The sequence below is a fragment of the Raphanus sativus genome, chromosome 5 (assembly GCF_000801105.2).
Source record: "Raphanus sativus cultivar WK10039 chromosome 5, ASM80110v3, whole genome shotgun sequence".
Taxonomy (NCBI): domain Eukaryota; kingdom Viridiplantae; phylum Streptophyta; class Magnoliopsida; order Brassicales; family Brassicaceae; genus Raphanus; species Raphanus sativus.
The window spans coordinates 37,299,216-37,313,543 of record NC_079515.1 but is presented as its reverse complement, the minus strand read 5'-3'; the positions used below and the strand labels follow the sequence as shown (position 1 = coordinate 37,313,543).

Here is a 14,328-nt window from a genome sequence, read left to right as displayed (position 1 = left end):
CATGTCCGAAACCATCTTTATGTTTCAAGTTGAAAACTAAGTGAAACAACTTGCAGTACCATTGTATTGAGAACTGAAACTCTCTTCAATCAACAAACCAATCTTAAGTTTCACATTCTTTCTTCAGATACAATAAACCACATTAATACATAACTCGCAAACAAAGCATGACTATGTTTCTGTCTGCATCCGAATCTTTGTCTAGGAACATACAAGACGACGGCTTTGGCACCTGCAAGAGGGAACCAATGCCTTCGGAGACATAAACGTATGGCTCTCGGTGAATCTCTCTGATCAAACACCAAAACTGAGAGCTACCCTTTTGTAAGGGTAAGGAAATTTAAAAGTTTCTAGGTTCGTGGGCTCTCGGACAAACAACAGCCTAAGCTTATCTAGTTCTTTGTTCTATGAAACGAGTTTCGCTGGAGACGAACCAGAGCTGCTGCTGCTGCTTTCTCCATTAGTTGTAACTTCGGATTGAGCTGAGGAGTTCATAGAACTCTGGTTGGTATTTGTGGATGGAGCTTGTCCTTCTTCAGCCAGTTTCTTAAGGAGGTTCATGACCGTTGGAAGGAACTTGGTTGACAAAGAAAGGAGTCCAGGTAGCTGTTGTTGATCAAAGATGAACATTTGCATTTCAGAGAGATTATAAATGAGAATAAACTGAAGAACAGTGGAACTAAGGATGTTGGAAAGCTTGCTCATACCGCTCCATTGCTGAACTCTCCTGAGATATTTAACTGCACCCACAAGGCTTTGGAAACAAGGTATCCGACGAAAAGAACACCGAGCCATAGAGGATTTCTGCCACAAGAGAAGGAAGGGAGAGGTAAGTGGAGAGAAGCTCCTTTATAGGAAAAATACGCAGTCAATTCAAAAAAATTGAGTAAAGAGAACCTTAAGAGAGTCATAAATTCATTAAATCCAAGAACGACCAATGCAAGGATTGCCCATGGAGGTGGCAACCAGTTGTTATTCCGTCGGTTAGCTTCCTGAAATACAATGCAACTCTATTCAGATTTAAACCTCTAAAACTTTGTAGTGTGTTATAGCTTGTGAACCACCAAACGAGATAAAAAGAGAGTTCTAATAACATATCTTTATAACATTTAATAATCATCAGCGTACCTGTGCAGAAATAGCCTGTGTAACAGTATACTCTGTTTCGTTTTTGAATTGTCTCCACAGTGATTTACACTGTACAGGTGTGATCAACGTCTTTTCTAGTGCAACCTGATAAATAAGAAGGTAAGAATAGACATCGAGCAATAAGAAGGTAAGACCATATTATTTTCCTTATAAACACTGAGTGAGGTTTTAAGTCACCTGCTCCCAAGTGCTTGAAGCGAGTGAATCAATTGTGCTGATGCTCTTGCTAGTAGCATTGTTATTTGTAGAATTAACCAGAGCGAGAGTCAGTGTCTTCTCAATATTGTCAAGTTCATCATCCAAGCGGATAACAGCCATAACAGACAGCAGCTTCAATGACTATTGAAAAAAAAGAACAAGGGTGTAACATCAAAATCTGGAGAATTTTTTGATTGAGTCAAAGAATCAGAGCTATAAGATAGGGTTCATACTGCAGAACGAGCCATTTTGGTGATTGCTCTGATATCCTCCTTTCCAGTCCAAATAAGTGGCATTGAATCAGAATCATGGCTGAAGATTGTAGTAAACCTGGATAGAAATTTGTTTAATCAGAAAGCTGTATACAAGACGGAAGCTATGGATAATGACAAAGTAGTATAATGGTGTCACCTATCCTTCATTGCGCATCAACGCTCTTCCAGCCTCTTCCTTAGCCTTGGTTTCAACAATACCACGTGCATAGTTCTCAAGGTCAGTGAGCATTTTATTCCGTGTTTCTTCGTCCATGTCAAATCCAGATAATGCGTCGGATAGACCATAGACAGCCAATTCTCCTTCTCGTTTTAGTAGCTTTCTTATTGCTGGCCATGTTTCATCATTAGCTCCATCCAAAAGAGCTTCCACCGGTCCAGATAATGCTACGTTTAGTTTTGACTGCAATGACGATTATCCATTAGGAAGTCCAGAGAGAAGTTGACACCTGTAAGGCTTTTATTCTGCTTAAGAATTCTATTTACCTCATACAGAGTAGTCAGTTCAGACAGCTTTGCAGTACGTACAGAAGAGATATGGGCTTCAATGTCACGCTGAAGCTTTTCCCGAGTTTTAGATGTATCCCATTCTGCTTGTTCAATAACCGCCTCTGCAACAAAACATTTTTTCAGTGATTCGAATTAATGTCGGATATCTTTAGTACTTATCCTACACATCACAATATTTTTACCACTGACAACAACAATAAGCTATACCTTCACATCCTTTATCAAACTTAGACACGCAAGACTGAGCGCATACATCCGCTGATGATGAAAAGCCTTCTCCAGCATTCCAAGGCTTTCTCAAAAGCATCCTTGAAATTTTCAAGTGCTCCAGATCTCAAATGTCCAAGCAAGTCATGGAAAGTTGGTTGAACAAACTGCATAGGACAATAAGAAAATGACTGCCTAATAATAGGTATCTAATTTTTACAACGACGTCAGTCTGCATTTTTCCAGGTGACGCAGTGATTGCACAAAACACGAGTATAACAGTCACAAGTTAAGAGTATATGCATTACTTGCAATAATTTTTCTTGCAGTTGTTGTCTCTTCGATGATCTTACACCTTCTTCAAAGTATGTTGCTTCTGTGTCATACCTATGACAACCATTAGGACACACATGAAAAGGAAATTCCTACTGTTCTAGAATCTAATAATTGCATAAGAAAACTACAATCAATAGAGCCGGAATACAAGAAAACCGTATAGGACAATTCAGCACGAAATTCTTACTCTGATAAGCAAGACTGGAGGATTGAGCTCAGCTTTTTTCCAAATCCAGAAACAGGACCAGACTGTACAGCTTCTTCCAATTCACGCCAATTCTATACAATGTTAAATATTAACGACGAAGTCACTGAGTAGGATAAAACGTAAAGACAGTATTAAGAAAATTCACCTCATTCGCAGTAAAATTAGCAAACTTTTCATTGGCAATTTCCTCGCATCGCACAGTTGCTACCATGACCTGCGCATATAGGCAGCACATAAATAACAGGACTAGAAGGAACAATGACGGGCCATGGGGGAGAGCCTTTAGCAAGCAAAATTACCTTGTGAGCTGGAAGGTCCAAGTCTTTGTTGTCTTTGATGACTTGCCACATCTGTTTTGCGCTAAAAGCAAACGCATTAGCAGGGACAACTCCTCGTCTATCACCAGCAAGCCCGCCAGGTGCGACAGAGTGGAAGAACCGTTGTCTCAAACTAGCAACCTTTCATTTACCAAAAAAAATATATTGGAAAAGCATTAGTATCACATACAAAGCCATCTGTTTAGTAAAATACTAAGGTAACCATGGAGTTATCCTAAACTTCGAATGAACCTGCTCTAGGAATAGCTCTTCCTTTTCTTCATAACTATTGAGAGCAATTACTTCAACCTGTCACACAAGAAACAGCTCCATTTCTTGATCCTAGCAAAAGAAGAGTGATACTAAGTCTTATAAAATGGTAAAGCAAACGCACATTGAAGAAATCACTAAGTGGAGTTTCTTTGTGTGCTTGAGGCTTGGGGACTGCATCCCAGATCTGCATTTAAAGACAAGATATAAGCCTATAAGGGATTACATAGTCAAACAAACAGAAAAAATAAAGACTGTCTCATTATTTTACCTTTTGGATGTCTTCCCTTAGCACTGGTTCTAAATTTTCCAATGGTGTCTGCAAATATTCACCCACAACTTATAATCCACAAAACAGAATGATGAAGAAAAGAAATAACAAAGTGCAAGCTACCACTAACTATATGTAAAAACACAAATACATACCCGTGTTTTATCTCTTATGACAAACATCAAAGTCGTTTTCCGCGGACTAAACAACCTCATCATAACCTGATCGCATGTAACAGGAAAAGCGAATAGTGTTAAGAATTCAGATCAGCGATAACTCATCCTGACAAGAAGAATGCAGACACTTACCTGGAATACAGTCTTCAAAAGAGGTTTGTTTGCTGCTTGCTCCCGACCAATATCATGACACCACCTGCATTATACATCCGAAAGCCAGTTTGTTATAAGATAGAGACAGAAAAGAATGTCTTGCTATCTATAGAAGAAACTAGAGAACAGAAAAACAACTTACATGTTTATGAGAACTATGTCTGAGACAGCAAGTGCAAATAGAGCGCTCTGTTTCTCGAAAGCAGTATCATCCTAACAGCCAAAAAAAGGAAACTGTACGTGAGTAAGCCATTCTGTACTGACATACTTCTTCATATATAAAGATTTTTTTTGTGTGGGCTCACTAAAATTCACACAGCGCGAGAAACAGAGTTAAGACTCTAATCATTACAAGTCAAACTTCATTAAGGTCAGATTATATTAACTGGTGCTTGATAAAAAAAAAAAGTAAAAGACCCAGATAGGACAAGGAACGAGGCTACACACCTCTCCACGCTCTCTCCCATCAGTACCCTCCAAATCCATCACAACGGTGCAAGGCTCAATACCAGCGCATCTAGCAATCCAGATACCCTTAGTCGTCTGGGACCTGAAAACAAGGAAACTCAAGGGTTGAAGTATCATCTTAAATTAAAAGCTAAGCATTCTTCCCACAAAGAGCAGGACATGCCTTCCTCTAAAAGCATCCATTTCTCTAAAGTTCGTTCCAAACAAATGATTCAAGAGCGTACTCTTCCCTGCAAATCCAACCATAATAATAACTTCAAAATCAGCCCAAGCACACGGATCCATAAGAAGCAAAAGATTTTGCATTACATACCACTACTCTGAGGACCCATGATGGAGACAACCGCATAGGAAAGACCACATTCTTCCAGTTTAACCTCCTTGATAAAATTATCAACCCCGGATACATTGAAGGTACCATCTCCATCAATAAGCTGGGTAGAGCAGGCTGCATCTGCATATTATTACAATACAACAAATAAGCAAACTCTGTACAATACAAGTAAAGATCAGATCGTAACAAAGCAAGATCTTCACGGTATGTAAAACAACTGAATCTGAAACCTAGTCTTGCATGTGTTCAATAACTACTTCAAAGTCTAGACTTTTACTTTAAACCCAGAAAAACCCCTAACCAAATTTCAGATTTTTTTTCAGTTATAAGATCCCAAATTTCGATATTAACCAAGCAAATCCAACCTCGAGATAACCATTGACACTCATCTGCTAACACCTTATAAGAGCAAAGAGATATACAACAGACAGATCAGATCAACAAACCCTGAACCACAGAGCTTACAAAACAAACTGAAATCGAAAAAGAATAACGCTTTATGGATCAGCAAAAAAAACGAAAAAACTGATCAGATCAGAAGAGAAAACGGATCCACGAGATCAGGAACATTAATGGAGCAGCAGAGATAGATGTATATGTAAAAAAGTACCCATTGTCTCGCACAACGATGCCTCCCTCAGATAGAGTGATGAATGAAGAAGAGGGACAGAGAGATCTGAACAAGGGAAGTCGAGAGAGAGGGCTTATGATGCAGCAGTACCGCTGCTTTAAGACGACTGGTTCTGGTTAAGGTCATTCGATACGACCCTTCTTTCTTTTTATTTTACAACAACCAATAAAAAAATGCCAGAAATTTTTTTTTTTTTTTTACAACGAATATCTCTACTATTTTATGATTTATATTTATATTTTATTATATTTACCCCAATATTTCACCGATTAATTATAAGTTCAGGTCCAGTTAACTTTCTTCTAAAAATAATTTACCTACAAAAATTAGATGAAATCTTAATGCATTAACAAATCCCAAGCTCGAGGAAAAGAATAATTTCAGGTAAAAAGTCACTTTGAATCAAAGAAATTATGATATACTCATTACCATTAGTCGCTATTGGGTCCCACGTGGGCAGCATAAACACACTACTGATGTATGGCTGGACAGTGATGGGTCCCATACAAAAGCCCAAGTTTTAGTGGGATCCACTTAGCCGCCTCTTCACCTTTTGTTAAAGTTGGACGGTGTGTGATCAGTCAGCTCCGGCATAGCGACAACGTGGAGGTTACACCGTCCGATTACATCTCGTTGAGCACTGTATTGGTCAGACAATTATTCAACGTCATACTATTTATAAATGAGGCCCAGTTTAGAGAAAGAAACCCACATCCACAAAGACCTTCTAATATCTTGATAAATTACAATAATGTCACCGTTTGATCGTATGTTTGTTTATTCAATTGGGCTTTACGGCCCAAAGCCCATCTAGATTTCGTCTTCGAAGAGAGAGAGAGAGAGATAGTGAGCTGAGCGCAGTGAAGCAATCGCAGCAATCTCGGAGAAGGGGAGAAGAAATGGCTGCCAAAACCCTAATCAGGTCGGGAGCTTCGCTAATGAATCGGTTTCTATCGAAGCCAACGACGAACCTTTTTGCGCAGAACAATCTCAGATCGTTTCAGCAGATTGCTCCTCAGCGACAAGAACTCCCGCCGTGTTTTTTCCCGTCGTTGACGAATGTACAGAACTCGCTTAGCGAAAGTGCTACGCTTCGGGAACTAACGGAACGTGGGTTTCTTCACCCTTCTGGTCTTCCTTCGCTCGACTTCTTCTTACCAGAAGGTACTTTTGCTCTCTTACAATGATTTTTAGGGTATATGTTGATTTTAGCATTAGTCTGGTCCTGATCACTGTTCTGTTTCTAAAGATTTCATCTTTGATGGGAATGAGAAAGTTTTTCTTGCTTGCTCATATGCTCACAAAGTAGAAACATGATTAAAGACAGAACCTTTAGGTGGTTTATTGAGTTACTGCTAGTGGAAGTACTTGATTAGGTTTGGCTTTTGAAACGGGATCATGGCGAGTTATAAAGTGCGTATAGGAGGGTGAAGAATCTTGGCTATGTTGTGCAGAGTTTGATATAGTGAAACTGTGCAAGAACGTTTATGTGTTGAGCTTTAGAATATTCCGACCTTCATTCTATATTGTTTATCGAGTTTTGGTGCCTATAATGTTGCACATTTTGCTGCTCTATGGTGGTGACTGCCTAATTATCTTTGGACTTGGTGTGATGTAGTTGATCCATCAAGTGAGCCATTGCTTTTATTTCCCAAGAGGACATTCCAACCTAGCACTATCAGGCGCAAACGTAACCATGGATTCTTTGCCCGGTATGTCTCTTATTTTACTCCATGAATAGAGTCCTTGTTTCTTCTATTCGTATGAAAAAGAAAATCATTGCTCTTTCTCATTCACATTGGAGGATTTCGTTATTTAGCACTCGTCGTTTGTGCATGGTGTTTGACCGACCAAACTGTTAACTCATTGGATTAGTGAATGTCTTGAATATGAACAGCAAAGCAACCAAAGGTGGACGAAGAGTCATAGCTCGGAGAATAGCAAAAGGGCGTCACAGAGTCACGGCCTAGAACATCTCTTTAGTCATGTCTATGAATCTATCAGATTAGGCCGGATAAGTATCTTCCTTGCGTCTTTCCAGCCTAAAAAATCTGAAACTTCGGTCTCATCAATAACAACAATAGATGTACTGTTGTGTTGAATCTCGGAGTCGGAAATGAAATTCATAATTTTAAAGATCACATTACCTTTTGTTTTTCAACAATCTCAACTCCTTTTTAAATAGTTACTTTACACCAAGGAATAAGATTTTCTACATGACGCTCGGTTACATTTTACATACATCTTCCACGCATACGTGCTTAATTATATGTGTACAAGGACGACGAACACTTAATATGAAGAGTGTGAACTTATCCTACAAACTGACACGACTATAACCTGAAGAGGAACTAGCAACATTTATGAAAAATAACTAGAGTAACGTTTCAGACTCCTGTGAGGCTGTGAGCTTGGCATTAACCTACACTATAAACTATCCATTTCCATCATTTATTGGATCTGACACCATCAAGCCAAGCCTTCTGCCTACGCTTGCAGCATGGATATAACTCTTGTCACTGAACATGTGTACGGTGTACTATAAAGAAAATAACCCTACTTCTACTAGTTTATTTCTTTTATCGCTAGTGATGGAAACGAGGCCATAGAGCTAAAAAAAATGGCTCTGCAGTCTATGCAAAGACAAACAAAAGACTCTCTCTCTCTCTCTTTCTTAACTGTTTTCTGATTCAAATATTTACTTCATGTACCCGGTAATGTCAGAAAAGATGTTCAATTAATGAGTTGTAAAATCCCAAAGATCCAAAAAAACTTGAGAAGAAAACGTGAAAACATGCTCATAGGTTAGTCGGTTTTGATTTTTTTTTAAATCAGAAGGCAAGAGTTAATAGATTGGTAAAGAAAATAACTTGACTTGTCCCATAAGCAACAACCTTGCCTATGCTGTAGGCACTAAGCCTAAGACTAAACCCCTCTAAAACCCACAAGCTTCTTTAGATCTCAGTATCCTTCTTCTTCCTCTTTCAGGCTTCTATATAAAGCCATTATCATCATCAAGTTATCTTTATCATGAGAAACCATCAAGTTATCTTCATCATGAGAATGGGAGAAATAAGAAAGTGGTATGTGGCTATAATGGCGTTGATACAAGTAGTGAGCTGGGTGTGTGCAACAAGCAGACCTATTGCTTTCAGTCATGTTTCTTTTCATCCAGGTTTGATTTTTTCTTTCTTTTTTATCTTTCTGTGTCTACTAATCAAACCATTACTATGTATGCATATAATGCTAATTATACATGTGGATATTCAAGCGTGAAGAAAATACATTGTTTAGTTTCTGTTTGCAAAACAAGATTAAGTTGAATCTCCAACTGCTTTTACCTTTTAAGAAATTTAATGACTAGTATAAGAGAGTCTAAACCTTTTGGCTAAACCACTAAAGTTTAGTGACTAAACCGAGTGAGAATATTGGATATGCAGGGATATTAAGCCCACAGGCGGCAGAACACAACTCTAGGAGACCACCTATATTGAAGCCAAATGAGAAAACAGAGATAGGAGAGATGGAGAAGAGAAGAATAGGATCAAAGCCACCAAATTGTGAGAAGAAATGCTATGGATGTGAGCCATGTGAAGCAATCCAAGTCCCTTCCATTTCTTCAGTTCCTAACCTCTCTACTCATTATGCTAATTACCAACCTGAGGGTTGGAGATGCCACTGTGCCCCTTAATTAATCACTTCTTATTCCTTAATTAGACTTTGTCAACAACTTAACATATATCCTACATGTCTCTCTTTTTAAATTATTATCATCAGCATTGTGGACTTTTAGTAACTACAAGATATTTCATATGTAATTAATCAAAGTTATTTAAAATGAGAAACGTTAATCAACTTATCATCGCATACCATTTTGAGCTACGTAGTATGAAGTATAAACTGATACTTATGTCTGCAACGTGATCCAAGCTGTCTAAATTTTGACAGGAGATAAGACGAAGACAGCAATTAATTTACGGTACGTTGTTCTTCTATGTTGCTGAAAATACTCAAGTGTTTTATAATTGATACTAAGTGGCTTCCTAAATGCAGATCAGATGATCAAACATCCATATGCAGCGTTTGCATAGATCATTGATGGGAAGACACTTACATATTGCTTCGGAGGATGATATTTAGCATCAATTACTTGCACTAGCAGTTGGACGTGTCTCTCCCAAGCAGAAAGCACTTTGTAAGACTGATGCACCACAAGTCCTAATAATAGCTTCTGATTGTTGATTTGAACCACTTATGCTGGTTTATCAATGTTTTCTAGGTAACCAGGCTAGCAAATGATAGTGCCAATGATGTTGGGATGATTCAAGTGATAGAACGTCCACCAAACACATCATAGTTGATCCATTAAACAAACAAAGTGACTGTAGAATGTTCTTTGTGGGAATAAGTGTACACTAAAAATAAAAACTCACTAGAGATTCTTATATATAGTTTTTTGCAAGATATTTAACACACTCAGCAAGAAAGAGATTCATTGATTGGGGTTTTACATATATTATATAATATTGAGAAAGAAAGAAAGTGAAGGAGAGGAGAATATAGTTTCAAGAAATACCGATAACATCTTTGAACCACTTGAAGCTCTTTCTAATGGATCCCTTCATCTTCTGCTCAACGGAGTAAACCTTATAGCCAGCGACTCTTCTCTTCCTCCGCGTCTCTGGATCGCTGAAACTCCAGCTTCTAGACCCCGCGCTTGAAGCGCTTTTGCTTTTCTTTACCTTCATCTGGTAATCGTTTGTCTGATCTGCTGCTGCTGAATCGTCGAAACTGTAACCTTTCACCACAACTGCGTCTCGGCCGTTTCCAGACGCGGCTGTTGGTTCCATTTTTCTTTGTAAGAAGAATTCTCTATGGTGGTGGTGGTGGTGGCTCCCTGATTTTGAGTAGTCGTCTCTGTTTTTTAACTGGATTGTACTTTATAAAAGGAAATTAACGATATGATTGCTTCTTTTTTCAAATTATTAAAGGTGTCTTTTTGGGAAATTAATTTACAATTTTCATGCGGAGTTGGTCTAAAGGACCCAACCCACTTGTAAGTTGTAACTAAACAATTATGTTACAAATTTGGTTTCAATTTAATCATTGGACTTTTCAAGCTTTTTTTTCTTACCATTGTCGTAGTTGGTTTGTGTGGATGTGATGTGATGCTTTCCCAACTATTTTTTTTCTAGTCGGCACGTGCTTTTTGTCCGAACCGGTAATTTCTCATTAGAAACTAAAGATGGAATAACTTGAGTTATTTTTCTTAATTTAACTCAATACCAGTTTCATTTTCGTGAAGAAACTTGGCAGAACTTTCTCAGACCAATAATTTCGTTTAAAATTATAAAAGCAACCTGTCGGTGGTAGGCTTGAATATATCATCAAACACATAATGAACATTCATCCTCTATAAATTTTGAATAATACATTTTCAGAGAAAATATAATACTATATACAAACTTGAGGAATATATTTTTATTTTCAATGCCTAAAACATTGCTGTAAACTAGAATAGAAAAAAAGTTCCAAACTAAAAGAAGATGTAATAAGAAGAGGGAGACGTTAAATGGTTAGGCAAAAAAAATTCTTCATGGTATCAAGTTAAGGGTCGCTAATTCATACACATGCCATGATTATGTTGATTAATTTTAAAACAATGTTGGATTTTTACTTGGTTTAAAAGCTTGGAGTGATAAATAAGGACCATGATAGAGTAGAAACACGTTTTGAAAACAAAACTCTCACGAAAAGATTTGATGGATACAAAAACAAATGACAAACAACAAACCAGAAATAAACATTCCATATGATCTTAAATATAAAACTGGTCGGAAAAGAGAGATAGAGAGAGATATGTTCGTAAATAGAGAGAGAGAAGTGTCAAAATCAAATCAAAGAGTAGTCGTTGTGCCTTTCAAAAACAAAAAAACCTTTCCTTCTCCGGTGTGATAGAACAGCAAGAGCGAACTTCTCCTTCTCACAGGAGATCAGCAACGTTAGAAGGAAGCTCCTCAACAACGACATTGTAAAACTTCTGAATATCAAACAACATCCTCTCATCATCCTTGGTCACAAAGTTAATCGCCACACCTTTCCTCCCAAACCTCCCACTCCTTCCGATACGGTGGAGGTAATTCTCCGGCTGAGTCGGCAGATCGTAGTTGATCACCAGCGACACCTGCTGCACATCGATACCACGAGCCAACAGATCGGTCGTGATAAGCACGCGCGAGGATCCCGACCTGAACTCCCTCATGATGATGTCTCTCGTGTTCTGGTCCATGTCTCCGTGAGTGGCAGAGACAGTGTGGTCCCGGCCCCTCATTTTATCGGTGAGCCAGTCCACCTTCCGCCTGGTGTTCACGAAGATGACGCTCTGAGTGATGGCTAGCGTCTCGTAGAGGTCGCAGAGCGTCTCGAGCTTCCAGTCTTCCTTCTCCACGTTGACGTAGAACTGCTTGATACCTTCCAGGGTGAGCTCGTCTCGCTTCACCAGGATCCTCACCGGCTTGCTCATGAACTTCCTCGTGATCTCGAGAGCTTCGGGAGGCATGGTCGCCGAGAAGACGCCGACCTGGATCTTGGGCGGGAGGAGCTGGAAGATGTCGTAGATCTGGTCCTTGAAACCGCGGGAGAGCATCTCGTCGGCCTCGTCGAGGACGAACATCTTGATGTTGTCAGCGCGGAGGGACTGTCTCTTGAGCATGTCGAAGACGCGGCCGGGGGTTCCCACGACGACGTGGACGCCGGCTTGGAGGATACGCTGGTCCTCACGGACGCTGGTTCCGCCGACGCAGGCGTGGACCTTGACGCCGAGGTAGTCGCCGAGTGCTCTCATGACTTTTTCAATCTGCTGGGCGAGCTCTCTGGTTGGTGCGAGGACGAGGGCCTGGCACTGGACGATGGTGAAGTCCAGCTGCTGAAGGACGCCGGAGCAGAACGTTGCGGTTTTGCCGGTACCGGACTGGGCCTGTTGGATCACGTCGAGGCCCTTGCAGAAAGGGACGATTCCTCTTTGCTGAATCGCAGAGGGCTTCTCAAAACCTGTGTAGTAAAAAGAGGTCAGGTTTTAAAAGAAAGAGAGAGAGAAGAACAAAAAAAAGAAAGGTTATTGGAGACGTTACCATAAGCGTAGATACCCCTGAGGAGATTTTCTTGAAGACCCATGGCGTCAAAGCTGTCGTGAACCTCATCGTAAGAGGTGAAGAACTCATCCTGTCCCTCAAGGCTGCATCCCATAAAAAAAAAACAGTAAGAAACTAGAGTTTACATACAACAATACACAAAAGAATGAAACAGAGTAAGAAACTCACACATCGTTCAACTTCTGGTCGAACTGACGTGCATCAAACTGTGTGCCTTCGGGTGCGGATCCTGCCATGACTACATGTAACACAGAACAACAACAATTAGCGATAACAGAAAACAAAAGCCAACAACTACAATGAAGAATGTTCGGAGAGAATGTTTTTAAAGACATATGGTTAATCCAATACGATAGACACAAACCACTCAGCCAATTCCTCCATTTAATTCAAACAAACAAAGTTAGTAACGAGATAGATAAGAACAATCTGGTGTCACAACACAAACAAAATCAGTAGAGCTTGAAGCCAAATCCTATTTTCTATTGAGAGACTTTGGTCTTAGAAAGACATCCTTACGCCACAAAAATCAGTAGATTTTATAAAGCTAAGGGTAGATCCAAACATAAATATTCGTCATCATCAGCGCTCATAATCTATAGTAGGTAGAAAAATATAAACGCGATCTAAAAGCATCACCTGTAACTATCGGCAGAGAAGTTATCAGATTTTTTTATATGAATGAATCAAAGAAATTTATAAACTTTCGAAACATATCTGCCAGAACAGTATATAGGGAAAAAAAAAGTAAAGACCCAATCAATAACTGAATCGAGAATCACTAAGTCCGAGGCAAACCTGGAGAGAAAAAGATTGGAAACTGAAGTAGAGTGCTTTTTTGTTTAACTTAGGGAGGCTGTTTCTCCCAAACTCGGATCTAAACCGCGGCGAAGGGAGAGCGAAGATTGAGGCTTTGTAAAGGAGAGAGAGAGAGAGACTGAAACAATTGGTAAATAGAGGCTGAGAGAAACACGTTATTTATCTTTATATACTCCTCCTCTCTTCTCTTTTTCTTTTTCCTTTTTTTTTTCTTTACACGAGTCGTCGTGCTAGGGTTTTCTCGATAGGAATCATTCTCCTATTTTTCTCGTAGTTCCGCTTTTGCCCTTACTTGGCCTTTCAGTTTACTTGTTTTGCGTTGGACGGGACAGGAACACCAGTTCGTGTCTTAAGGAGTAAGTTTTGACGACCTGTGTCCCAAAAAACACTAATTAACAGCAATTAGTGATAGAATGCGTCACAGTGTATAAAATTGGTTAGCTTAGCTAGCACCATCTCAAAAACCACTAAAGGTGAAGAAACAAATATAAATGTCAGCAGAAGCTGTTATATATTTCTCAAGACCCATTAACTGAAGTAGGCCCATTAAAAAGTTGACTTTTTGGAATAGTTATTGACTAATCCCAGCCGTTGGATTGATTCCCCCCCCCACCACTTAACTAACTAAGAGCATGTTTATTGGTAGCAACCTTAAGTGTTGCTTAAGTGGGTCATCATTAATTTTTAACTATTAAAATTAAGACAAGCAACTTTGTTGAGAGATACTTAACTAAAGGGGTTTATTGGTAGTTGCTTAATTAAGGGGTGCTTAAAAAAATAAACATAATTTTATTGAAGATAAACAAGATCAACAAGAACAACAAGAAAATTTGAAACAATGAGAAAATAGAAGAAGAT

At 39.2% G+C, this 14,328-nt stretch overlaps 5 protein-coding genes across 5 annotated transcripts; 2 read left to right on the top strand and 3 right to left on the bottom strand.

Moving 5' to 3' along the window:
- Positions 1–89: 89 nt before the first annotated feature.
- Positions 90–5,639, bottom strand: LOC108805155 (protein ROOT HAIR DEFECTIVE 3). Its single transcript, XM_018577129.2, is given in 25 exon segments — positions 90–606; positions 708–804; positions 898–992; positions 1,129–1,233; positions 1,327–1,488; positions 1,581–1,677; positions 1,759–1,769; positions 1,771–2,022; positions 2,106–2,230; positions 2,337–2,412; positions 2,414–2,503; positions 2,645–2,723; positions 2,860–2,951; positions 3,026–3,094; positions 3,180–3,338; positions 3,450–3,506; positions 3,592–3,654; positions 3,739–3,786; positions 3,894–3,959; positions 4,047–4,110; positions 4,210–4,280; positions 4,515–4,617; positions 4,699–4,765; positions 4,849–4,989; positions 5,480–5,639. Coding segments are annotated over 25 exon segments (2,394 nt in total). The 5' UTR covers positions 5,484–5,639; the 3' UTR covers positions 90–405.
- Positions 5,640–6,336: 697 nt separating this feature from the next.
- Positions 6,337–7,737, top strand: LOC108859968 (uncharacterized). The gene is made up of 3 exons (XM_018633868.2): positions 6,337–6,664; positions 7,119–7,212; positions 7,398–7,737. The coding sequence occupies exons 1-3, from the start codon at positions 6,400–6,402 to the stop codon at positions 7,468–7,470; spliced, it is 432 nt and encodes a 143-aa protein (XP_018489370.1). The 5' UTR covers positions 6,337–6,399; the 3' UTR covers positions 7,471–7,737.
- Positions 7,738–7,878: 141 nt separating this feature from the next.
- On the top strand, positions 7,879–9,770 carry LOC108861063 (EPIDERMAL PATTERNING FACTOR-like protein 3). The gene is made up of 2 exons (XM_018634890.2): positions 7,879–8,675; positions 8,941–9,770. Exons 1-2 carry the CDS (start codon positions 8,531–8,533, stop codon positions 9,189–9,191), a joined length of 396 nt encoding a protein of 131 aa, XP_018490392.2. The 5' UTR covers positions 7,879–8,530; the 3' UTR covers positions 9,192–9,770.
- A 141-nt stretch (positions 9,771–9,911) lies between these two features.
- LOC108859842 (uncharacterized) lies at positions 9,912–10,481 on the bottom strand. Its single transcript, XM_018633750.2, has one exon. It carries the CDS (start codon positions 10,348–10,350, stop codon positions 10,066–10,068), a length of 285 nt encoding a protein of 94 aa, XP_018489252.1. The 5' UTR covers positions 10,351–10,481; the 3' UTR covers positions 9,912–10,065.
- Positions 10,482–11,217: 736 nt separating this feature from the next.
- Positions 11,218–13,610, bottom strand: LOC108856605 (eukaryotic initiation factor 4A-1-like). Its single transcript, XM_018630449.2, has 4 exons — positions 13,450–13,610; positions 12,820–12,889; positions 12,631–12,734; positions 11,218–12,550 (listed from the first exon to the last, which is right to left on the bottom strand). The coding sequence occupies exons 2-4, from the start codon at positions 12,885–12,887 to the stop codon at positions 11,484–11,486; spliced, it is 1,239 nt and encodes a 412-aa protein (XP_018485951.1). The 5' UTR covers positions 12,888–12,889; positions 13,450–13,610; the 3' UTR covers positions 11,218–11,483.
- Positions 13,611–14,328: the final 718 nt, after the last annotated feature.

Excerpts from the sequence above, each read along its gene's own strand:
- LOC108859968 (XM_018633868.2), top strand. The coding sequence starts at position 6,400 with ATGGCTGCCAAAACCCTAATCAGGTCGGGAGCTTCGCTAATGAATCGG. Across the intron at positions 6,665-7,118 it reads CGACTTCTTCTTACCAGAAG|TTGATCCATCAAGTGAGCCA; the intron begins GTACTTTTGCTC and ends GGTGTGATGTAG. Across the intron at positions 7,213-7,397 it reads AACCATGGATTCTTTGCCCG|CAAAGCAACCAAAGGTGGAC; the intron begins GTATGTCTCTTA and ends GAATATGAACAG.
- LOC108856605 (XM_018630449.2), bottom strand. The coding sequence starts at position 12,887 with ATGGCAGGATCCGCACCCGAAGGCACACAGTTTGATGCACGTCAGTTC. Across the intron at positions 12,735-12,819 it reads GACCAGAAGTTGAACGATGT|CCTTGAGGGACAGGATGAGT; the intron begins GTGAGTTTCTTA and ends TATGGGATGCAG. Across the intron at positions 12,551-12,630 it reads CAGGGGTATCTACGCTTATG|GTTTTGAGAAGCCCTCTGCG; the intron begins GTAACGTCTCCA and ends TTTACTACACAG.
- LOC108859842 (XM_018633750.2), bottom strand. The coding sequence starts at position 10,350 with ATGGAACCAACAGCCGCGTCTGGAAACGGCCGAGACGCAGTTGTGGTG.
- LOC108861063 (XM_018634890.2), top strand. The coding sequence starts at position 8,531 with ATGAGAAACCATCAAGTTATCTTCATCATGAGAATGGGAGAAATAAGA. Across the intron at positions 8,676-8,940 it reads TCATGTTTCTTTTCATCCAG|GGATATTAAGCCCACAGGCG; the intron begins GTTTGATTTTTT and ends TTGGATATGCAG.